At 43.8% G+C, this 26,099-nt stretch overlaps 1 protein-coding gene across 2 annotated transcripts in view; it reads right to left on the bottom strand.

Moving 5' to 3' along the window:
• Positions 1 to 13,035, bottom strand: part of pgghg (protein-glucosylgalactosylhydroxylysine glucosidase) — a 46,018-nt gene extending 32,983 nt beyond the window's left edge. Inside the window, exons 1-5 of one of the 2 annotated variants that reach the window (XM_078549040.1) lie at positions 12,942 to 13,035; positions 8,817 to 9,083; positions 5,996 to 6,206; positions 2,620 to 3,055; positions 497 to 616 (exon numbers count right to left, since the gene is read on the bottom strand). In XM_078549040.1, coding sequence (XP_078405166.1) covers positions 497 to 616; positions 2,620 to 3,055; positions 5,996 to 6,206; positions 8,817 to 9,069 — 1,020 coding nt within the window. In that variant the 5' untranslated portion in view covers positions 9,070 to 9,083; positions 12,942 to 13,035. Of the gene's footprint in view, positions 1 to 496; positions 617 to 2,619; positions 3,056 to 5,995; positions 6,207 to 8,816; positions 9,084 to 10,502; positions 10,626 to 12,941 lie in introns of those variants that run through there. The other variant, XM_078549041.1, reaches the window with a different exon arrangement.
• Between the last annotated feature and the right edge of the window lie 13,064 nt (positions 13,036 to 26,099).

Below are 26,099 nucleotides of genomic sequence, written 5' to 3'. Positions count from 1 at the left end.
CAGATGCTTTGGATCACCTTGGTGAAATGAATAATGGAAAATCGTGTGGAGTGGGACACATGCTGGTAAAGAAATCTGTCTGACCTTCCTCTGTGAAATTAATGAAAGGTACACACCTAGGTAAATCTCAGCTATTAAGGTCAATGCAAGAAAAAGCACTATCATTTTGCTTTTTTAAGAATGAAAGTGTAGCAAGTACTAGTAGAACCATTTCACTACCAGAGCCAGTATATCCAGGGAGGAGAGAGGAGAAAAGATAAGGGGAAAAACCCTGTTAACAATAAAGGTGAGAGAGGGATAGTGAGTCTACAATGTGAAAAGGAACTTAACTGTCCTGAAATAAAAACAAAAAATACCGGAAAAGCTCAGCAAGTCTGGCAGCATCTGTGGAGAGCGAAACAGAGTTAACATTTCGAGTCCGTATGATTCTTCTTCAGATTTCCAGCATCCGCAGTATTTTGCTTTCATCTTAACTGTCCTGTTGCCACTTGCTTACCATATATCCTTGTTGTCCTGCAATGCACTTGGCAGCAGGAAGTGTTCGAATACGGTTCTTCAGGAGGGTGCGTGCCAGCTCAGGATAGAATACAAGCACATTCGGGTACATCCAGGTTTCCTGAAACAAGCAATGTCAAATATTTTAAAGGGGTTCTGGCAACTAATAACTGGCTTGCAGGACTACTAAATTAATTAACAGAGAGGAACGTGATGATAATGTCATCCTGTCATCAATCAGAGATTGTGACAGGCATTTTTAAAATTGATAAATATAACAACTGGGCTCTCTGAGCTTAGTGGTTTAATGTACCGTATGACATGGTATGAGACAAGGTTTGGTTCTCCAAAATGTGTCCACATTAGCTGATCTCACCCAAAGTGCTAAGTAGGAACAAGAAACGTTGTCTTTTTATGGATTTGTAACTTTTTTCTTTGCTCCACCAAATGGATTTATAATTTAAAAAGTGACATCTGTGCTATCCAATATATAGCACTGGGTATATGGCCAATTGGGAATCCATGGGTGAAATATTGTTGAAGCATTAGGGGTCTTGCCTGCCGGCTGGACAGTCGTAGAGACCGGTGTTGCCTCTTTTCGGGAAGGCCTGCCAAACCACAAGCCAATCAGGCAGTGACAAGGCCACTAGAGGGCCTTCCCCAGGGCGGAAGTCTCCTACCGTAAGCTGCCGGCCAATCAGAGGCTGGCAGCTCTTGTACTCAGCAGTGCCATTTGGAAGGCCATGGCTGCTGCCAGAAGGACAGGCACCAGAGTCTTAGGATCAAGGAGAAACCCCAGCCACATGTAAGTAATGTGGGGGGAAAGTGGAAGGGGGTTTTGTTGGATGGGGTTCGCAGGGAGCGGTGTGTAGAGAGAATCGGCAACAAGGGCAGAAGGTTGGCTCTCAGCAGGAACCCCCCGCAACCCTACCATCATCCAGATGTCCAGTCCCTCAATCAATCACTGAGTGCCTTGGATCGAATTACTCCTCCTGGAGGTGACAAGCTGGCCACACGGTTTTGGCTGCTGTGCACGCCACATGGCAACAGGCTGCCTGCAGCTGGGTTAATACTAGTGGGCTGAGGACCTTAAATAAGTGACAGGGGAGGAAGGTCGACCATGGGCCTTCCTGCCCAGAATTTAATTCTGGTGGAGATGGGAAGGCGGCAGAGTTCTGGTTTGCCACCATCTTGGCTAATTACATGCCTTTCCTGCCTCCAAGCTTGTCAACAGCAAGAGCAGACGATTCTGCCCCATATGTGGCTAATTGCATTGCTGATTAGTATATATGTAAATATATAAAATATACATATTTTTATATATGCATACACACACATACGCATACACACACATACGCATACACACACATATGTGTATATATATATATATATATATATATATAATGTAATAAACTGCAGGATGAAAACCAGAGCTTTTCGATCATTGTGATTGCTCTACTTCTTTGGTTACTGAATAATAGGGTGGTATGTGTGTGTTCAGTAAATGCAATGTGAATTCCACTGATCTCCTCAGAATAGTACCTTGGGATCAGTTACCTCTACCACATTGTCAGTAACTCCAGCAATGCAGTGCTCCCTCAGTACTTCACTGAAATGTCAGCCTAGATTATGTACTTAATTCCTGGAATCCACTACCTTCTGACTCAGGCAAGAGTGCAACTGCAGAGCCGACTTCACTCAAAAGTGAAAGGGATTACATTAGCTAACATAAGCCCTGTCATTTGCATCTAAGAAATACTGAGTTATTGGATTGCTATGTTGCTGAGCAGGGCATTTTAAAATATAAAGAGCCACTTTAAAATGGATTTGGACATTTTTTTTTTCAAATTGCATTCAGCCTTGACGCACAAGCCACACCATATTCTGCAAGTGCGAGGACTACCACAGGCATTTTATATCTCCCCCACTGGCAGGCTCCTCGACAGAAGAGGTAATGCTGCCAGCAATATTTAAGTTGTCCCGACCCTTGAAAATTAACTGGGATCAGATTCCACCCAGCCACTGGAGTCAGCAAGACTCTTATCCATGAAAATTGCACCAAAATTCCTTCAATGCACAAAATCCAGCCGCATGATCTGACTCTTCATGACTAATATTTCCTACCTGATCCCAGAAGACGTGGCCATGGTAATCTTCTCCATTACCCCCATTGGAGAGACCTCCAGGACTTAGTCCGATATACTGGAAGTCTGTAGGTTTCAGAGGTGGGAGAGCACTGAACAGGTAATATAGACACCCATACAGGGCCTGGTTTAGCTTTCTGCAGCCTCTTATATTAATGGAGCTCTGCTTCCACAATGCAGCCCATGCTGCCACATGTGAAGAGTACAGTTGATTTAACTGGACCAGGGTCTGTCCTTCCACAAAACACCCCTTCGCTTGGTCTGCTGTGTCAGCCACTGAAGTGAGGAATACCCAGGAATTTCTCTGCTCCTTAGGCAACAGGGTCAGGGACTCTGAAAGCGGCATTGAGATCATATGGACACTTTGCCTTGCAGCACCTTTGACCTCTGGAGTAAGCGTCTGTCCATAGATGTACCTGAATTACAAAGAAAGAAAGGCATTTTTGGAGAGTCCAAAGAAAGATCTTAACTGATCTCAAGCAATGACAGCTGAGGGGCTACAATTCATAACAGATATGAAAAAAAAATTTTAATTGTCTATTTTAGGTCAGTGGTTCCCAAATTGTGGCATGGGTGTCCCTGGGGCCATGAGACACATCTCCGGGGAGGTATACAGGACAAATTGTCTGATGGTGGGTTTAAGGCCTAATGCAAACATTTAAGTATTTTTCCTCATTTTTTAATTTATTAATTTTGAGTTTTGTGTTTGTAAAGAAAAAATATTAGGATGCTTCACAGTGTATGCTAGGTCTGTCTGTTGCATATTTCCTAAAGCAAGGACATGCGTGGCTCAGGGACAGGCTGGCAGGTTTGTCTTGGAGGATAGATCTCTGTGTAATTGTCACTTGCATCCCTTCAAAGAGGTTGTTGAGCTTCTTAGCGTGGGTTGGGAGTTTCAGTAGACACATCCTCTTTCAAACTACTTGGAACCAGAAGGGTCATCTGGAACAATGTACTGTCCTGGTGCAGGCTACCATCACTTGCAAATACCTGACCTTTTGTCTGGTAAAATCCACTGACTTCTGGTGGTTTCCTGAGTGTGCGACCCTACAGGCTGGAGATGCATGAAGTCTCAAGGAATAAAGGGTTGAAATCTTCAGCCCACTGGCCTTAACCACCAGCCATGAGCTCTAGGAGATCCACATATCTCAGCTGGCTCTGTCGAGGAAGGAAGGTGCACATCATCTGACCTCACTCAGTCTTTACAGCCTGAGAAACTAGAAGCACCTGAGATTAAAGGGATGGTGGTAACTTGGGTATGAAATTGATTAAGGGTTAGGAGCCAGGGAATAGAGGTGAATAGATGATTTTCTGTATGGTGAAAAGACTGCTGTGGAGTCCCTCAAGGCTATGTCTTGGGATCATTGCTTTTCTTGTTAAAAATAAATGATCTGGATTTTGAGATTGACACTTTCTGTGCTGTGAAATTCTATTATTCTAAGGGAGCAGCATTATGGCTGCTACTGCCATCTTTAACTGTGCCCACAGCATGGTGTACAGTAATAACAAATAGTGAGAGAGTATTCTCATAGTCAGACCATTGATAACAATTTAGAAAGCTGTGACTGGAAGATGTTAAAGAGGAGGGATAATCTGAGGTCAGGCAGGGTAAGGGTGCAGGTGCAGTGCATCAACAAAGGTTTTGTTCACCCAACTGTGAAATGCACTTCAGTATCCAATTTACTGAGCAACTATCACTTAACGCTCCAAACACTTCGCACCTACGCTCAAACAAATCTGTCATATAAAAAGTGAGTTTAAGGCATTGTTTATGGTATGTAAGTGTACTATAATTTGTACATTTTGTACGATGCTTGGGCATTAAAGGGATTAAAATATTAAACCTGTACATTATTAGGGGTATGCAGGCAACTGGTAGATATGGAAGGGTGTATGCAATATGTAAAGTTTGGGAGCCACTGGTTTAGGGGAAGGATACTCAGTATAGGAATATTTGGAAGATGGATAATGCTGCCCACATTAATGAGGTAAGCAGCTTTAACACACTGCCCTAATAGTCAAACCGACCGTCACCACAGTGGGGTTGAATTTCCACAGTGGGTTTTCTGCTCATCCCCTGTAACTTCAGCAGAAAATCAAAGCAAACCTTAAAAAACAGATGAAACTGCATTTATGCCATTTCTCGGGTTTCTGTGGCTCTTCTGGGAAATTTATGGCGGACGAATGGGAGACACCCCCTCCCCCCATGAAAATGCTGCCACCGCCACCCCTTCATGGTAATCCCACCACACCCCCCACTATAGAAATTTGCTACCACCATGGAAATCCTGTCACCAACCACCAATATACCTGAGCTTTGGAGGGAGAAATAAAAACCAGCCAAGGTCTTGATGGTCGTCAAATGACTCTTTCTAGAAAGTACATGTAGACATGGGACTAGATTAGGCTCAGCTGTGATGGCCACCACAGTCAACTAGCTAGCCAATATTAGCTGCACACATGAAGAATAGACATTTGATTCAGTACCAATAAACTACTGGTGCCTCAGGATGGGTCAGCATCTTCAGGAGCCAAGTAGGCTAGCAAATAATACTAAAAATATAACAATGTAATTATAATAAATATATATAAAACAGACAAATATCTGGTGGACATTTACTGACAGGAATGATCAGGTTAGTGGTTATTACTGTTAGTAATCTAATTTTAGTATTTAGAGTATTCGTCCCAATCATCAATTCAACATACAAAATGGATTTCCAGATAAAACAGTGGGAGCAAGACACTAGAATCATTCATCAGTTGTTAGAGGCCACAAACTTTCTGCGTGGATGAGTTGGATGGACTAAGTGGCATCTTCACATGTATTTATACTGCAAAAACATCCAATGATTCTCAATTGAGTGCATATAGAGAGAAAAAATGCAGAAAACAGAATTAGGCTTTTAATGAGCGCAAAATGTAAGGATATCAATGTTATAAAATAGATAAAGTTCAAGGAGAAGGTGGTAGTTTATAAGAACAATTCACCAAGGGGACAACAACAGGATGTTACACCAGCAATAGCAGTTAAAGGAAAAAATAAGCAAAGTAAGAGGGTCCAAATGAATTATGTAAAGGGGAAGAATGTTCAGGGGGAAAATGTTCAAGAAGGGCTGTGTCAACATGCATACAGCACTGTCCTTACAATCCAACAGCCCGCTGACTTTCGCTATCTAATTGGATCAGATACTGGAGGGTTGACAATGCCCACTGAACAAGACGTCAGCAACTCCACTACAGACAAAGGAAGAGAAGAGGAAAAAAGGAAATTTTATCTAAACAACACTATTTGTGAAAACTTTGCTGTCCCAGACTGCAACATAGAACGGCAAGAATCATCCTCTGACCCTTACATTGCTCCCATGAAGTCTGGCCCAGTCACAAAATCAATATTCTGGCTGTGGGGAACAAACGATGATTTTATCTGCACTGTGAACTGTTCCTTGGAAATGGTCAGCCGTTCCAAAGTTATGGTGAGAACCATGAGATGGACCTTAGTGCGATGGGCAAATATCTGCTGGATCACTTTGAAGTCCTGTGTTTCTGTTATACAGCAAAATACACCTAGGCAAAGGAAAGCAGAAATCAATATGTAACTGGAGAAAGGGATTCCAGAAACTTGTGTGCTGGAAAAGCAATCATTATTCATGCTGTTTTATTTTTTAGGAGACATGGACAAAAAATGGTTAACATGTATTTAGAAAAACAACAGCAGCAGCAGTTGAACAACACCATCTCACACATTTATTTACCTTCTGTACTGGAATGCTAAAACTGACCTTCAAAGACAAAACAAGCAGAGCACTCTGAGGGAGTAGGATAAACGGCTAGAGGTGTGGTCCATACCAGTGCCAACGACATAGGTAGAAAGAGGGATAAGGTCTTGCAATCAGCTTTTAGGGAGCTAGGAAAGATCGCGCAGGCAGGACCTCAGGTAGCAATCTCTGGATTACTCCCTGTGCCATGCGCTAGTAAGTATTGAAATAGGGGGATAGAGTAGATGAATGCATGGCTGGAGACATGGTGCAGGGGAGAGGGTTTTAGGTTTGTGGGATATTGAGACCTGTTCTGGAGAAGTGGGATCGATACAGGCAGGTTTGATTGCGCCTGAACAGAGCCAGGACCAATGTTCTTTCTGGACCGTTTACCAGTGCTATTAGAGAGAGTTTAACCTAACTTGACAGACATATGGGAACAAGGATGTAGCATTAGGAAGATGTGCAAATTTAAGTTTACAAAAGAAAACAAAAAAATAGCAGATGCCAAGTGAGGGCAAACCAAAGCTTAGTTTTATCTGGTATAATATACTCTGTAATAAACGGGTTGGGTGAAGCAGATAGCATTAGAGTGAGAAACCATAGAACCATAGAACACTACAGCACAGAAAACAGGCCATTCGGCCCTTCTAGTCTGTGCTGAAATATTATTCCGCTAGTCCCATTGACCTGCACCTAGTCCATAACCCTCCAGACCTCTCCCATCCATGTATCTATCTAATTTATTCTTAAAACTTAAGAGTGAGCCCGCATTTACCACGTCAGATGGTAGCTCGTTCCACACTCTCACCACTCTCTGAGTGAAGAAGTTCCCCCTAATGTTCCCCCTAAACTTTTCCCCTTTCACCCTAAAGCCATGTCCTCTCGTGTTTATTTCTCCTAATCTAAGTGGAAAGAGCCTACTCGCATCTACTCTGTCTATACCCCTCACAATTTTGTAAACAAAAAAGAAACAGGAGGCTATTAGGTGGGGTCAGGCTAGGAGGTAATGCAATAAGGTCTAACTTACATTTTCAGTGCATGTTTGTAAATGCAAAGTGTGGTAATAAGGCTGGTGAACTGCAGGGACAAATAGCTTCATGGGAATATGATGTTGTGGTGATATCAGAGACATGGTTCAAAGAAGGGGAAGAATGGGTACTAAATATCCCTGGGTGCAAGGTGTTCAGGAAAGATAGGGAAGGAAGGAAGGAAGATTGGTGGTTATAATAACTAAGGAGAATATTACAATGCTGGTGAGAGACAATGTCCTGGAGAAGTCAAGAATTGAATCTATTTGGTTAGAGTTAAGGAACAATCAAGGTATTATTACACTACTGAGTGTGTCCTACAGGCCTCCCACTATTGGGAAAGATATAGAGGAACAAATTTGCAGGGAAACTACAGAGAGGTGCATAAACTGTACAGTAGTGATAATGGGGGGATTTAAATTATCTAAATAAGACTAGGATAGTAATAGATAGAGAGGGGGAAGGGTCTCTTAAATGTGATCAGGAGATTTTTCTTGATCAGCATTTTTGTTTCCCAATGAAGAAGGAGGTATTGTTGGACCTGGTTCTGGGGAATGAGGTGGGTCAAGTGGATCATAAGCCATGTTAGCCATGGAAAAGGATAAGAAGCAACCTAAAGTACTATATTGGAGGAGGGCCAATTTCAGTGGGATGTGTACAGATCTGACCAGGGAAATTGGTATCAAAGATTGGCAGGCAAAACCCTAAGGGAACAATGGAATGCCTTTAAAAGAGCAGATAATTCGGGACAGTCAAGATACATTTCCATGATGGGGAAAGGTAGGACAACCAAAGCCAGGGTTCCCTGGATGATGGAAAAAAAAGAAAAACTGAGATTTAAATGAGCAGATTCAGGAATCTCGAATAAGGAGTCATGGAAACATTAAGGAAAATAGCGTCATGAGATGAAGTCATCTTAAACACAATCATGAGTCTAACTTTGTTCATCGCTTTATTTAATAAGTTGGGACTGAGGCCTAGGTTTTCAACCCATTGATTGTAAATGAGTTATAAATCTAATCATACATTGGTTATCTCAAACAGAAGCCATAAAGTAACTGAAATGCAAAATGTTGCACGAAGGTTTGGGGCTAAAACATTGTTGTGTCAATAGAGGAAATTTTACTGTGTCTAATTACTTTGCAACTGATCTTGGAGAGGTCATTGGTGCTCCATTGGTGATCAAAATGGGAAGTTTCCCTTTTTGCAGTACTTGCATCCTTCACTTGATAAGTACAAACATTTACAAAAAAACATTGACAGTAGTGTCAGACACTGGCTGTCCTATTCTGCTAACAATGAAAATCTTCATTGCTTGAACAAAACAGACAATCTGGAAAAAAGCATTTGTAAATTTATAAAATTAAAGATAAACAGATCTGTTTTACCTGTTCTGGTGTTCAAGGTGTATGTTTCTTTCAAAGCACTCTCACCAGGTATGGTCAGTCTGGCATTAACAGTAGATGGTACATCTGCCCGACAGCTGTCACTATTTTCACCGTTGTATACCCCATTAATATGCATTATGTCACCATACACTCTAGTGCCAAGGTATCCATTGGCAACTGTTGCCATAAAACGAAGGTCAGAGGGCAAGGTGTCGCTGGAAAACACTGCAGGATCATCTTCACAATCTGACATATTGCATGTGTTGCCTACCAAAGGAAGAAAACGTTTTGGTAAAATAAACATGATGACACACTTCTCATTCTCCCACTGCCACTCCCCCCCAGTGGTTGTGCCCATGAAGTTAGATTCTTTTGGTTCCTTCACTCCAGATAATCAGGGCAAAGAGAGTAGGGATAGGGCAGGAATTCACACTTTATTTGAATACAAAGTCACAGGCATTGCGCAGCAGGGACCTGAGCTACAAACCAGTAAAAGTTCTGACTCCTACCTGTGAAGAGTTAGCTGATCTGTGCCGCAATGATAGTGAGAGTGCTGCAACTGGGCTTGGCAAGTTGGGTTTCAGAGGGGAGAATTGGCCAGTATTCAAACCATCTGATCACTGTCCAATGAGCCTTGCTGGAAGGGCGAATATGTGGATGCCAGGTCAGGTCAAATTCAGGCTCAATTATGAAATCCATGGTTTAATAGGCTGCTAATGATTAAAGCACAGGCCAAACATGAAGTGTAATCTCTCAAGCGAGGTATTTAATCAGAGCTGCAGCTGGAGGGGTCAAGCTCAGCAAGAATCTTTAAACTTTGCCTGATACTTCTTTCCTATTCAGTCCACACTCCCTACTATCAGGAAGGTGGCTTTCGATATGTAACATCAGGCAACAGTGTTGCCTCTTTCATATTTATCTAGCCTACAGACATTGTAAGAACAAACACTCTACCAGACTATGTGTCTTAAGCTATGAACTCTAAACTGGTTTATTAAAAGTAGATATTAATGTCATATCAAAAATAATAGAAGGCACAGCACTTTATCAAGTCTCTCAGTAACAGAAAATATGGATCAATTGCCCCTAACATACCTTATAGGTGAGGTTTTATTAACCAAAATAAAGTTTGCAACCTATATCTTGATGGGGTCAGAAGTTTGCAACCTATATCTTGAACGGGGTGCACACCTTTTGAAAAATCCAGTCTAGTATTCCAGAGGCCCAGACTAACACTCCAGAGGCAGGAGTTCAAATCCCACAGCAGCAGATGGGGTATTTTAAATTCAATTAATTAATATATCAGGAATAAAAAGTAATATTCAGAAATATAAATAATGATAAAATATTAGTAATGGTACCGGATTGTCATAGAAACCCATCTTGTTCACTACGTCCTTTAGGGAAGGAAATCAGCCAGCCCTACCAGGACCACACAATGTGGTTGACTCTCAGCTGCTCTCTGAAATTGCCTGGCAGGCCACCCAGCATTATCAAACTGATACAGAAAAGTTGAATAAGAATAAAACCAGATGGACCACTAACCTAGACACTGAAAGTGACAAAGGTACACTCTACCCAGTCAACCCTGCAAAATCATCCTCACTAACATCTAGGCACTTGTGCCAATATTGGAGAGCTGCCCCACAGACTAGTCAAGCAACAGCCTGACATAGTCATACTCACCAAATCACTCCTGACAGCCTATGTCTCAGACTCCTCCATCACCATAGCTGGATATGTCCTGTCCCACTGGCAGGACAGACACACCGGAAATGACAGCACAGTGCTTTACTGTTGGGAGGGAGTGGCCCTGGGAGTCCTCAACATTGACTTCGCACCTCATGAAGTCTTGTGGCATCTGATTAAACATAGTCAAGGAAACCGCCAGCTGATTACCACCAACTGCAGCCCCACAGCTGATGAATCAATACTCCTCCACATTGAGCAGTACTCAGAAGAGACGCTGAGGGTGGCAAGGGCACAGAATGTACTTTGGGTGGGGGACTCAATGGTCATCATCAAGAGTGGCTCAGTAGATCACTACTGACCAAGCTGGCTAAGTTCTGAACAACATATCTGCCAGACTGGGCCTGCAGCATATGGTATGGGAACTAACAATAGGGGCAAATCTACTTGACCTCATCCTCCCCAATCTACCTGTTGAAGATGCATCTGTCCATGACAGTATTGATAGGAATGACCACCACACAGTCTACACCCAGGGCACCCTGCCTTGCATTGTGTGACACTACCATTGTGCTAAATGGGATAGATTCAGAACAGGTCTAGCATCTCAAAATTGGGCATCCATGAGGTGCTATGGGCCATCAGCAGCAGAATTGTATACAATCATAATCTGTAACCTCATGGCCTGGCATAACCCTCACTCTACCATTACCATCAAACCAGGTGACCAACCCTGGTACAATAAGGAGCCTAGGTGTGCATGCCAGGAGTAGCACCAGGCATACCTAAATATGAGATGCCAACCTGGGGATACATGCATGCTATAAACAGAGTTAAGCAATCCCTCAAAAGACTGATCAGATCAAATGTCTGCGGTCCTGCTGTATCAAGTAATGGTGGAGGACAATTAAAAAACTAACCGGAACATGAGATTCCAAAAACATCCCTCTCCTCATAAAGGGGGAAATCCAGCATGTCAGTGCAAAGCACATGACTGAAGCATTAGTAACCAATAAGTGCTGAATGGATGATCTACCTTGGCCTCCTCCTGAAGTCCACAGCAGGTGTCATTCTTCAGCCAATTCGATTCACTCCAAGTGATATCAAGAAACACCTGAACATACTGGATGTAGCAAAGGCTATAAGCCCATATAACTTACTGGCTGTAATGTGGACAATTTGTGCTCCAGAATTAGCCAGGCCCCAAAACTAATTGTTCCCATACAGCTACCACACTGGCATTTCCTCAACGATGTTGAAAATTGCCCAAGTATGTCCTGTCCAAAAAAGCAGGGCAAATCCAATCGGGCCAATTACCGCTCCATCAGTCTACTCTCCATCATCAGCAAAGCGATGTAACATCTTGTGAACAGCATTATTAAGTTGCACTTACTCAGTAATATCTGCTCACTGATGCCCAGTTTGGGTTCCACCAGTGCCACGAGGTGTCAGCTGTGGCTCAGTTCATAGCACCCTCGCCTTTGAATCAGAGGGTTGTGGGTTCATGTCCCACTCCCGGAAACCAAGAACTGTGATTGTACTCGAAAGAGTTGCAATCTGTGACTGTTGATAACTCGAAAGAGTTTCCACCAGTGCCACTCAGTTCCATACCTCATTACAGCTTAAGTCCAAACATGGACAAAACAGCTGAATTCTAGAAGTGAGACATAGGTGACTGCCCTCATTATCAAAGCTGCATGAATGTCCTAGGCCCAACTGTCTTCAGCTGCTTTATCGTGACCTTTCCTCTATCAGGAGATCAGAAGTGAGGATGTTCCCTGATATTTTCACAATGTTCAGTATCATTTACAACTCCTCAGATACTGAAGTAGTCCATGCCTGCATGCAGCAAGACCCAGGTAACATTCAGGCTTGGACTGGTCTGTAATTGCAGGACAGATCTTTACAACCTTTTTTGAACAAGGGCGTAATGTTTGCAATTCTCCACGTATCCCCGCTTGACATTTGGTCTCTAAACTTCAGAAGGTGACGGTAAACAATATTACTGAGAGTTACCACACTCTACCTCAACATAAAATTATCCAACTCCTTGTTACAACCCACTCTGTTACAGGTTTTCAAAATCGCTTTGAAAATGCCAGCGTACCCTGAGGTTCATATGTATGTGCAGGCCTTTAATTTGTTATAATAACTGAATAAAACCCTCAACCAGACCCTTCCCCCACTCCTCGCCAAGTTGCTCCTCCCGTGAACCCGGTCTCCATTGATGAGAAGACGCCAGAAGCGACCAGTAAAAAGGAGTCAAAAAACCTTCAGAGCTCTCTCGGGTTACGAACACTTAGGAAAATCAAACATTTAGAAATGGAAGAAACTGAGCTTTTACTAAATAAGGTTACTTTCGGTTCCCAGCAACTTCCTCCGGTCAAGTTTGATTCGAGCCATCTGTAAATTCTAAATTAAGTGCTGGTTACTCACCGAGTCGCACAACAACTCTCCAAACTTTCTCCTGCCTGCTGCAGTGGGGGTGGGGTCTCGGTGTGGAGCCGGGGAGGAGGTGGGGTGCGATGGGGGTCTCGGGGGGGGGCGGGGAGGAGGTGGGGTGCGATGGGGGTCTCGGGGGGGGGGCGGGGAGGAGGTGGGGTGCGATGGGGGTCTCGGGGGGGGGCGGGGAGGAGGTGGGGTGCGATGGGGGTCTCGGGGGGGGGCGGGGAGGAGGTGGGGTGCGATGGGGGTCTCGGGGGGGGCGGGGAGGAGGTGGGGTGCGATGGGGGTCTCGGGGGGGGGCGGGGAGGAGGTGGGGTGCGATGGGGGTCTCGGGGGGACAGGGAGGAGGTGGGGTGCGATGGGGGTCTCGGGGGGGCGGGGAGGAGGTGGGGTGCGATGGGGGTCTCGGGGGGGGGGCGGGGAGGAGGTGGGGTGCGATGGGGGTCTCGGGGGGGCGGGGAGGAGGAGGAGCCGGCAGCCCGGGGTTGGGTCAGGGGGTGCTCGGCGTGGATACTGCCGTCCTTCCTCTCGGAATAGGTTACACTCTGTCTACGAAAGGAAAAATCAGACTCAGAATAAAGTTACTTTTCTACGTGTAAACTCGCCAGATCAGGCTGGAGGCCAAGAAGGGTGGGGTCAGGAACCCCAGAGCAAACACTACGGATTGCTTCAGAAAACTGTTGTAAACTGTGTCATAATGGGTGCAAAACACAAAGTCCAACAAACTTGTGTTTCTTTTTAAAACAAAGCCGACCCATATAGGGGATATTTGAATAATTTCTTAAGGACACGTTAGTTGGAATGACATGAAGTTAATGCAGGATCCAGAGGGTGGGGGATCAATGCCAGACTGGACCTCCCTCTCCCTCAGTTGGCACTCGCCATCCTCCTTCACCAGGTCTGGCCCACCCTACATGACTGCCTCCTAATCGAGCAGACATGTAGGGTGGGCCACATGTGGCATGTAAACTTCTTTACTCTGGCTTCAACGCTCCTATTGTTTCCCTTCTTTGCACCTATGAGTAAAGCGTTGCATTTGTGAAGTCCAGGTCCCAGAGGGCTGTACAGCATACTGCGCTTTTAAACAGCTGAAACATTCTTTCCTGCTCCCCAGGTTGCCTTAATGGCTCCAATCATTCTTATGAAACAGAATATATTGTTGAAGACAATGGATCTTTCGAAAAGACAGAAACAGGAGTGGGCAGAGGTAAAGCAAAGGAGGACTAGAAGATGAAAGAGGAGAAAAAGAGGAAAAAAATTGAGGTCCAGACAAGTGAATAGCTGGGTTGGAAGGTAGAGAAAGTACTTCACTTTTGCCTATGGGAGCCTTTTTTTCATGCATCAGGATCTTGCTTTCTGTATGAAGTTTATCATTATTGTATAACTCCCAGCTGCTTAGTCTTTGGCTCACCATCATGCTTCGATCACTGTTGATGTGCTATATCACTTCTTCACATGTGCCTTCAATGTCTTTGTTCTTGTCCTGGTCATTCTCCCGGTACAGTCCCCATTTTCACTCCCTCAAGAACAAGGGCAGGCTGGAGCAATTCTGGCACACGACTGGTTTAATTATCCCATCGCCAGATCAGGTTGGATTACATCAAACACTATTGGGTCTTAATCTTCTTTCCAGAATTGTTCATTACTCCAGGATCATTTTGGATGAGAAAGACAATACCAACTGTCTCCTTAAGCTCCTCTACCATTATCTCCAACAAGTGCAAGGAATTCATGGATTTTATAACAATGATTGAGACCATCCAATCAGTTTCCCTGCTGCTTCACCCTTGTCCTTACCTATTAGTCTAAACTCACCCCTCTAGGTCTGCCCCCTGCCTCTTTTCCCTAACAAAACCACATTTTGACCATCATCCTCAAAACACCACCCTCGATTCCAGCCCTTGCAAGCTACCTGTCCATTTCCACCTCCTTATGCTCCCCAAAATTCTTGAACCGCTCCCAAATCTGTGCTTATCTTTCCCATAACTGCATATTTGAGTCTCTCAAATCAGGTTTCCATCCATCACTGCTTTGAAACAATACTAACTAAAGTCACAAGTAACAGCATGTGATAATGACCATGGTACATTATCACTCCTTACCCTTCTCAGCATCTCCGCAAGCAAACCATCTTCCTCCAAACCCTTTCCTCTGATGTTCAGCTCAAGCAGCACTGCCCTGACTTGGTGCCACTCTTACCTATCTGTTCATAGCCAGAGCAGTTCTAGCAATGGCTTTTCTTCCTGCCACTGCACCAATCCCTCTAAGGACCCTCAAGAATATTTTTCATCTACTGTTCTTCACCTGATTATTGGTAACATTATCCGCCGTCATAGGGTTAGTTTCCATATGTAAACTGATGATACCCAGCTCTACCTCTACACTATCTCACTCAACTCTCTTGTGTTTCTGTATTGTCAAACTGCTTTTCTGATATCCAGGCTTGGATGAGCTGCAATTTCCTCCAGCTCAACCTTGGGAAGATTGAAATCACCATTTTGGACCCTCTGTACCATTGTCAATGATTTCACCTCCCTCCCCGACTATTGTCTCAGTTTGGACCAGTTTGCAAGCTTGGTATTCTATTCAATCCCAAACGTAACTCCTGACTTCTGTCATATCCTCTCTATCACAAATCCCATCTCCTATCACTTCTGTACCACTGCTCATCTCAGCCCATTTGCTGCTGAAAATCTCATGTATTTGTCATCTCCAGACGCTACATTTCCAAGACAAAAACAAAAATTGCTGGAAAAACACAGCAGGTCTGACAGAATCTGTGGAGAGAAAAGATAGTCCATATGACACTTCTTCAGAACTAAAGGGAAGTAAAAATGTGGTGAAATATATAATGTTAAAGGAGTGTGGGACAGGTGAAGCTGGATAGAAGGCCAGTGATGGGTGGAGGCAAAGGAGAGATAGCAAAAGATGTTATAAACAAAAGGTCGAAGGGGTGTTGATGGTACCGATACTGGCTAAAGGAGGTGCTAATGGTGACATTAAAAGTAGAAAGCAGAATGAACAAGTACAGATGGCCCAAGTGGGGGTGGGGTGGGGTGGGGGTAGGGTACAGTGTGGGAAGAAAGATCGAAATAGGCTAAAAGGTGGGGATAAAACAATGAATGAAAATAAAATTGAAAAATAATAAAAATAGGGGAGAAAAATATATATATAAAAAGTTTAAAAATAAATATTTGAAAAAAGGGGTGAGGATGGAGGAGAGAGCTCATGGTTTGAAGTTGTTGAACTCAATGTTAAGTTCAGAAGGCTATAAAGTACCTAGTCGGAAGATGAGGTGCTGTTCCTCCAGTTTACGTTGAGCTTCACTGGAATATTGTAGCAGGCCAAGGATGGACATGTGGGCATGAGAGCAAGGTGGTGTGTTGAAATGGCAAGTGACAGGAAGGTCTGGGTCATGCTTGCGGACAGACCAAAGGTGTTCTGCAAAGCGGTCACCCAGTCTGCGTTTGGTCTCTCCAATGTAGAGGAAACTGTATTGGGAGCAGCGAATGCCATAGACAAAATTGAGGGAAGTGCAAGTGAAGCGCTGTGTTTGGTGATGGCATCATGCTGGAGTTGGCGGAAATGGCAGAGGGTGATTCTTTGAATGTGGAGGCTGGTGGGGTGAAAAGTGAGGACAAGACTACTTTTCCAAGGCTCTGCTGGCCTATGCCCTCCATTTATTTCAACTTATTCCTAGCTCTTCTAATCAAATCCTTACTTACTTCACACCTGCTTGGCTATCACCGTGTCCTCTGTATTGGTTTCCAGTTCTCCAATGACTCTGTTACGATCACCATAGCGACCGATAACTTTTAAAGAGAAATTTGAGCTTCCAGTTAATAGCCAAAAGGGTGACATAACAAGATTTCACATTTTGAGATGTATACTGTAACAAAAGACTAAAAGCATGAATGACTAAACACAATCTTTGTAGGCAACCTATACTTTAAATGAAAGGACAGAATGCTCCCCATCTTATTTTTAGCACAACCAAAAAAACACACTTCATGGGTGTACATTACACTGTCCTTTAAGTAGACATTCAATTTTCCCAAAATCAGTCCAGCGTGATTTTTAGCTCCTGAGGGGTTAATTTCTGTTCTTTTCCTTTTTCAACCTGGTAACTTCAAACTCCAAAACTGCGCTTCTGTCAGATTATTACTGGAGATCCTCTCTCTAGTGCAAGCCAGGCGAATCTTCCAGTTTAATTTTAACTCCTCACAAATTTGGTCTTTTCAATCCGAGTCTGAGCTTCCACCCACATTCTGGCACAGTGACGCACAGAGACTTTTGGCCTCCAGCTGCTCCCTCTCAAGACCCTGACAGACTAACTGTGTCAATAAGTTTTTAAGGATATCTTACAAATTCTTCCCCATCTCAAAGTCTATTTCCATGGCAACGTGAATCACATGGTCCTCGGATCCAGGTAGAGATGCTGATCAGCTATCCTTGAAAGCCGAACTCTCAGAAAAACATACATACAAATATATGAATAAGGAGCAGGAGTAAACCATTTGGCCCCTCGCGCCTTCTCCACCAATAAGATCATGGCTGATCTGACTGTGGCCCCAACTCCACATTCTGCCAACCCCCGATAACCTTTGACTCCCTTGTTAGTCAAGAATCTATCTACCTCTGCCTTAACATTATTCAATGACCCTGCCTCCACCGCTCTCTGGGGAAGAGAGTTCCAAAGATTCATGACCCTCTGAAAGAAGGAAATTCTTCTCATCTCCATCTTAAATAGGAGACCCTTTATTTTTAAACTGAATCCCCTAGTTCTAGTCTCTCCCACAAGGGGAAACGTCCTTTTAGCTTTCACCCTGTCATCCCCTCAGGATTTTGTGTTTCAATAAGATCCCCTCTCAATCTTCTAAGCTCCAATGGATACAGACCCAGCCTATCCAACCTCCTCATAAGATAGCATCCCCCATCCAGGTATCAGTCAAGTGAACCTTCTCTGAAATGCTTCTAATGCATTTATATCCTTTCTGAAATAAGGAGACCAAAACTGTACATGATACTCCGGATGTGATCTCACCAATGCCCAGTCCAACTATAGCAAAACATCCCTACTTTTAGATTCCATTCCCCTTGCAATAAATAACATTTAATTTGCCTTCCCAATCAGTTGCTGTACCTGTACACTAAGGTTTTGTTATGCATGAACCAGGACAACAAGATCCCTCTGTAGCTCAGAGTTCTGCAATCTTTCTCCATTCTCCTTTGCCAAAGTGGACAAATTCACATTTTCCAACATAATACTCCACCTGCCAAATTTTTGACCACTCACTTAACCTATCTATGTCCCTTTGCAGACTCCTTATGTCCTCCTCACAACTTACTTTCCTAACTATCTTTGTGTCATCAGCAAATTTAGCAACCATACATTCGATTCCTTCTTCAAAGACATTGATATAAATTGTAAATAGCTGAGGCCCCAGCATTGATCCCTGTGGCACTCCACTTGTCACATCTTGCCAAATTGAAAATGACCCATTTATGCCTACTCTCTGTTTCCTGTTAGCTAACTAAGCCATTATCTATGCTAATATGTCACCCCCTACACCATGGGCTCTTATTTTGCATAGTAATCTTTGGTGTGGCACCTTGTCAAATGCCTTTTGGAAATCTAAGTACAGCACGTCCACAGGTTCCCCTTTGCCCACATTGCTTGTTACTTCCTCAAAGAATTTGAATAAATTAGTCAAACATGATTTCCCTTTCACAAAACCATGTTGACTCTGCCTGATTACATTGAGATTTTCTAAGTGCCCAGCTATAACTTCCTTAATAATAGATCCCAGCAATTATCCTATATCAGATGTTAAGCCAACTGGCTTGTAGTTTCCTGCTTCCTGTCTCCAACCTTTTTGAATAGAGGAGTCACATTCCCTATTGTCCAATATGATGACACTGTTTCAGAATGTAGGGAATTTTGGAAAATTAAAACCAATGCATCTACTATCTCAGCAGCCACTTCTTTTAAGACTCCAGGATAAAGTCCACCAGGACCTGGAGACTTGCCAGATTTTAGGTCTAATAATTTTCGTAGTACCTTTTCCCTGGTGATTGTAATTCTTTTAAGTTCCTCCCTCCATTTAACCTCCTGATTCACAATTACTTTTGGGATCTTACATGTATCCTCTACAGTGAATACAGATGCAAAATATCTATTCAATTCATCTGCCATTTCCTTTTTTAAAAAATTCATTCACGGGATGTGAGCTTCGCTGGCTGGGCCAGCATTTATTGCTGATCCCTAGTTGCCCTTGAGAAGGTGGTGGTGAGCTGCCTTCTTGGACCGCTGCAGTCCATGGAGTGCAGATACACCCACAGTGCTAATAGGAAATTAGTTCCAGGATTTTGACCCAGCAACAGTGAAGGAACGGCAATATATTTCCAAGTCAGGGTGGTGAGTGGCTTGGAGGGGATTTTCCAAGTGGTGATGTTCCCATCTATCTGCTGCCCTTGTCCCTCTAGATGGTAGTGGTCTTGGGTTTGGAAGGTGCTTTTGAAGGAGCCTTGGTGAATTCCTGCAGTGCATCTTGTAGATGGTACGTACTGCTGCTACTGTGTGTCAGTGGTGGAGGGAGTGAATGTTTGTGGATGTGCTGCCAATCAAGCAGGCTGCTTTGTCCTGGACGGTGTCAAGCTTCTTGAGTGTTTTGGGAGCTGCATTCATCCAGGCAAGTGGGGAGTATTCCATCACACTCCTGACTGGTGCCTTGTAGATGGTGGACAGGCTTTGGGGAGTCAGGAGGTGAGTTACTCATTGCACTATTCCTAGCCTCTGAGCTGCTCTTGTAGCCATAGTATTTATATGGCTCGTCCAGTTCGGTTTCTGGTCAATGGTAACCCCCAGGATGTTGATAGTGGGGGATTCAGTGATGGTAATGCCACTGAATATCAAGAGGTGATGGCTGGATTCTCTCTCGTTGGAGATGATCATTGCCTGACACTTGTGTGGCGCGAATGTTACTTGCCACTTGTCAGCCCAAGCCTGGGTATTGTCCAGGTCTTGCTGCATTTGGACATGGACTGCTTTAGTATCTGAGGAGTCGCGAAAGGTGCTAAACATTGTGCAATCATCAGCAAACATCCCCACTTCTGACCTTATGATGGAAGGAAGGTCATTGCTAAAGCAGCTGAAGATGGCTGGGCCTAGGGCACTACCCTGAGGAACTCCTGCAGTGATGTCCTGGAGCTGAAATGACTGGCCTCCAACAACCACAACAATCTTCTTTTGTGCTAGGTATGACTCCAACCAGCGGAGAGTTTTCCCCCTGATTCCCATTGACTCCAGTTTTGCAAGGGCTCCTTGATGCCACACTCAGTCAAATGCTGCCTTGCCGTCAAGGGCAGTCACTCTCACCTCACCTCGGGAGTTCAGCTTTTTTGTCCATGTTTGAACCAAGGCTGTAATGAGGTCAGAAACTGAGTGGCCCTGGCGAAACCCAAACTGGGCATCAGTTAACAGATTATTGCTATGCAAGCACAGCTTGATAGCACTGTTGATGATCCCTTCCACTGCTTTACTGATGATCGAGAGTAGACTGGGCAGTAATTGGCTGGGTAGGATTTGTCCTTCCATTTGTGGACAGGACATACCTGGTCAATTTTCCAGGTAGATGCCAGTGTTGTAGCTGTACTGGAACAGCTTGGCTAGGGGTGCAGCAAGTTCTGGAGCACAAAGCTTTCAGTACTATTGCCGGAATATTGCCAGGGTCCATAGACTTTGCAATATCGAGTGCTTTCAGCCATTTCTTGATATCACATGGAGTGAATTGAATTTGCTGAAGACTGGCATCTGTGATGGTGGGGACTTCCTGAATTGGATCATCCACTTGGTACTTCTGGCTGAAGATTGTAGCAAATGCATCAGCCTTATCTTTTGACTAATGTGCTTGGCTCCTTGTGTAGCCTCCTCCTCCAGTGAGTTGTTTAATTGTCCACCACCATTCACGACTGGATGTGGCAGAACTGCAGAGCTTAGATCTGATCTATTGGTTGTGGGATCACTTAACTCTGTCTATCACTTGCTGTTTATGCTGTTTGGCACACAAGTAGTCCTGTGTTATAGCTTCACCAGATTGACACTTCATTTTTCGGTATGCCTGGTGCTCCTCCTAGCATGGCCCGCTGCACTCTTCATTGATCCCCTGGCTTGATGGTAATGGTAGAGTGGGGGATATGCCGGGCCATGAGGTTACAGATTGTGTTCGAGTACAAATCTGCTGCTGCTGATGGTCCACTGCACCTCATGGATGCCCAGTCTTGAGTTGCTAGATCTGATCGAAATCTAAAACAAAAACAGAAACAGAAATACCTGGAAAAAGGACTCCGCCATTTCTGCCAACTCCAGCATGATGCCACCACCAAACATATCTTCCCTTCACCCCCCTGGCGGCATTCCGTAGGGATCGTTCCCTCCGGGACACCCTGATCCACTCCTCCATCACCCCCTACTCCTCAACCCCCTCCTATGGCACCTTCCCATGCAACCGCAGAAGATGCAACACCTGCCCCTTCATTTCCTCTCTCCTCACCGTCCAAGGGCCCAAACATTCCTTTCAAGTGAAGCAGCTTTTCACTTGCACTTCCCTCAATTTAGTCTACTGCATTCGTTGCTCCCAATGCGATTTCCTCTACATTGGAGAGACCAAACGCAGACTGGGTGACCGCTTTGCAGAACACCTTCGGTCTGTCCGCAAGCATTACCCAGACCTCCCTGTCGCTTGCCATTTCAACACTCTACCCTGCTATCTTGCCCACATGTCTGTCCTTGGCTTGCTGCATTGTTCCAGTGAAGCTCAACACAAACTGGAGGAACAGCACCTCATCTTCCGACTATGCACTTTACAGCCTTCTGGACTGAATATTGAGTTCAACAATTTTAGATCTTGAACTCTCTCCTCCATCCCCACCCCCTTTCCGTTTCTTCCCCCTCCTTTTTGTTTTTTCCAATAATTTATATAGATTTTTCTTTTCCCACCTATTTCCATTATTTTTAAATGTATTTCCACTCATTGTTTATCTCTACCTTTTAGTATTCCCCCACCCCCACTAGAGCTATCTGTACCTTGGCTGTCCTGCTCTCTACTCTTAGTTAGCACATTCCTTTAGATAATATCACCAACTTCAACACCTCTTTCTTCCTTTGTCTGTGACATCTTTTGGTTAACTCCACCTATTACTGGCTGCTTATCCCAACAACCCCCCCGCCCCAACCCCACCCTTAAACCAGCTTATATTTCACCCCTTTCCTATTTTTACTTAGTTCTGTTGAAGGGTCATGAGGACTCGAAATGTCAACTGTGCTCTCCTCCGCCAATGCTGCCAGACCTGCTGAGTTTTTCCAGGTATTTCTGTTTCTGTTTTTGTTTTGGATTTCCAGCATCCGCAGTTTTTTGTTTTTACCTCTGATCAAAATCTATCCCATTTAGCACAGTGCTAGTGCCACACAACATGATGGAGGGTATCCTCAATGTGAAGGTGGGACTTCGCCTCCACAAGGACTGTACGGTGGTCACTCCTACCAATACTGACAAGCTCAGATGTATCTGCGGCAGGCAGATTGGTGAGGATGAAGTCAAGTATGCTTTTCCCTCTTGTTGGTTCCCTCACCACCTGCCGCAAGCCCAGTCTAACACTATGTCCTTTAGGACTCAGCCAGCTCAGTCAGTAGTGGTGCTACCGAGCCAGTCTTGGTGATGGACATTGAAGTCCCCCACCCAGAGTACATTCTGCGGCCTTGGCACCCTCAGTGCTTCCTCCAAGTGGTGTTCAACATGGAGGAGTACTGAAGCACTGATTCATCAGCTGAGGGAGACCGGTACGTGGTAACCAGCAGGAGGTTTCCTTGCCCATGTTTTACCTGATTGCATGAGACTTCATGGGATCCAGAGTTGATGTTAAGGACTCGCAGGGCAACTCCCTCCTGACTGTATACCTCTGTGCTCCCACCTCTGTTGGGTCTGTCCTGCCGGTGGGACAGGATATACCCAGGGATGGTGATAATGGTGCCTGGGACATTATCTGTAAGATATGATTCTGTGAGGATGACTATATTGCCTGACTAGTCTATGAGACAGCTCTCCCAATTTTGGCACTAGCCCCCAGATGTTAGTAAGGAGGACTTTGCAGGGTCAAGAGGGCTGAGATTGCCGTTGTTGTTTCTGGTGCCTAGGTCAATGCCGGGTGATCTGTACATTTTCATTCCTTTTTTGTGACTTTGTAGCAGTTTGTTACAACTTGCTAGGCCATTTAGGACGGCATTTAAGCGTCCACCACATTGCTGTGGGTCTGGAGACACATGTAGGCCAGACCAGGTAAGGATGACAGATTTCCTTCCCTAAAGGACATTAGTGAACCAGATGGATTTTTACAACAATCGACAATGGTTTCATGGTCATCATTTGACTTTTATTTCCAGATTTTTATTGAATTCAAATTCCATGGCGGGATTTGAACCTGGGTCCCCAGAGCATTACGCTGGGTTTCTGGATTACTCCTCCAGCGACAATACCAATATGCATTCCCCATTCTCACTTTCTAGAGGACCAATGCTCACTTTACTTACTCTTTTTCTTTTTAAATACCTGTAGAAATTCTTACTATCTGTTTTCATATTTCAAGCTAGCTTTCTCTTGTACTCTAATTTCTCCCTCCTTAGTTTGTTTTGGTGATTCTTTGCTATCTTTATATTCTTTCCAATCTTCTAACCTGCCACCCATCTTTGCAGAATTATGTGCTTTTTCTTTCAATTTGATACTATCTTTAACTTCCTTAGTTAGCCATCAGTGGTGCTTCCTTCCCTTAGAGTCTTTCTTCCTCACTGGAATGTATATTTTCTGAGTATTCTGAAATATCTCCTTAAATGTCTGCCACTGCATCTCTACTGACCTATCCCTTAACCTAATTTCCAAGTTCACTTTAGCCAGCTCTGTCTTTTTGCCCTCATAATTGCTCTTATTTAAGTTTAAAACAATAGTTTTAGATGCACTCCTCTTTCCCTCAAGCTGAATGTGAAATTCAATCATATTATGATCACTGCAACCTAGGGGTGCCTTCACTATGAGGTCATTAAATAATCCTGTCTCATTGCACATTACCAGATCTAGTATAACCTGCTCTCTGGTTGGTCCTAGAATGTGTTCTAAGGAACAGTCCTGAAAACATTCGATGAACTCATCATCCAGGCTACCTTTGCCAATCTGATTCATTCAATATATATGTAGATGAAAACCGCACATGGTTATCACCATACCTTTCTCACAAGCGCCCATTATTTCTTCCTTTATACCCTGTTCTACAGTGTAGTTACTGTTAGGGGGCCTATAAACCATTTCCACAAGTGACTTCTTACCTTTACTATTTCTCATCTCTACCCAAACTGAATCTACATCTTGACCTCCAGAACTAAGGTCATCTCTTTCTATAGCATCAATGTCATCCTTAATTAACAGAGCTACCCCTCCACCTTTACCTAGATACTGTCCTTCCCAAATGTCATAATCCCTTGAATATTGAGGTCCCAGTCTTTGTCATCCTGCATCATGTCTCTATAATGGCAGTTTGCCCTGGATCACATCAGCATCCAAGAGCTCCCACATTCTGCAGTCGCAGCACATCACCCACCCTGCCATCTTTATTATGTTAATTAATTTTTTTTAATTAATTAATTTATAATTAATATACACTGCTACTCCCAATAACCTTTACTACTGGTCATAAACATTAGAACTAATAAAACCTTGTAATTACAAATAAATTACACAAGTTTTGAAGATAAATGAGCAATTTATTTTTTATTCATTCAAGGGATGTGGGCTTCACTGGCCAGCATTTAATGCCCATCCCTAATTGCCCTTGAGAAGGTGATGGTGAACTGCCTTCTTGAACCGCTGCAGCCCATGTGGTGTAGGTATACCCGCAGTGCTGTTAGGGAAGGAATTTCAGGATTTTGACCCAGCGACAGTGAAGGAACAGTGATATATTTCCAAGTCAGGATGGTGAGTGGCTTGGAGGGGAACTTCCAGGTGGTGGTGTTCCCATCTATCTGCTATCCTTGTCCTTCTAGATGGTAGTGGTCGTGGGTTTGGAAGGTGCTAAGGAGTCTTGGTTCACCAACCAATCACTTCTCTGTTTTCCTGTGATGTCATATTTTGATTTCTCTCAGAACACGGCCATTCTGCTTTGGAGCCACAGACTGGATTGGATTGGATGGCTCGTCTAGATTTTTTTTTTATTTTGGAAAAATATCCTTTATTCATAAAACATCTGAAAGAACATTACAAAACATTTCTAAATGGCCATCACAAAAAGTGCAAATCAGATTCAACTTTTACACATGGATCACGAGGTGCTTCAATGCAATCAATGAATATTACAATCAATTCAATATGGTCATTCCCGACAATGTTGCACTCTTCTAGATGCTACCAATTGCCTTCAGGTCCTTTTTTTGCTCACTCTTCTAGCTGCTGCTGACTACCTCCGAGTCCTCTTTTCACCCACTCTTATGGTGGTGGTTACTGCCTTGGATCCTCTTTTTGCCCACACTTCTAGATGCTGCTGATGGCTCTGGGTCCTCTTTTTACCCACTCTTCTAGTGCTGTGGACTGCCTCCAGATCCTCTTTTCACCTGCTTTCATCTTGAAACTAAGTGGACGGTTTAAAGCACAACTGTTTACAACCCCACACTCTCAACACTTTTCTGGGACTTTGGAGACTCACAGTCTATCCAATGATATCATGCAGTAAAACAATCTGGGCCCCCTTTAATCTCTAACAATCAAACTAAGTTTGCTGTCAGGCAGACTTCAGAACAGGTCACAAGACCCTCTTCATTTTATCTTAAAGACATAGTCCCAAAACATAACAACCTTATAAACCTCATAATTGTAACAGCTCCTATTCAAAATTCTCAGCCACGTGTTTAGATCGACCCTCCCTATCCTATAGCCAATGATTGGTAATAATGCTTTTAACCATTTCAGCCTCACACTCTAGAATTAATAATATCCCTCCACCTCTCTATCTTCTCCTCCTCCTTTAAGACCTTCATTTAATCCAATTTTTTTAACCAAGCTTTCAGTCACCCTTTCTAACACCTTCTCTGGTTTGACATCTATTTATTCATGT

Source organism: Cetorhinus maximus, chromosome 9 (genome assembly GCF_964194155.1).
Source record: "Cetorhinus maximus chromosome 9, sCetMax3.hap1.1, whole genome shotgun sequence".
NCBI lineage: Eukaryota > Metazoa > Chordata > Chondrichthyes > Lamniformes > Cetorhinidae > Cetorhinus > Cetorhinus maximus.
The sequence above is the reverse complement of the archived record's forward strand: the minus strand, read 5'-3'. Positions and strand labels throughout refer to the sequence as shown.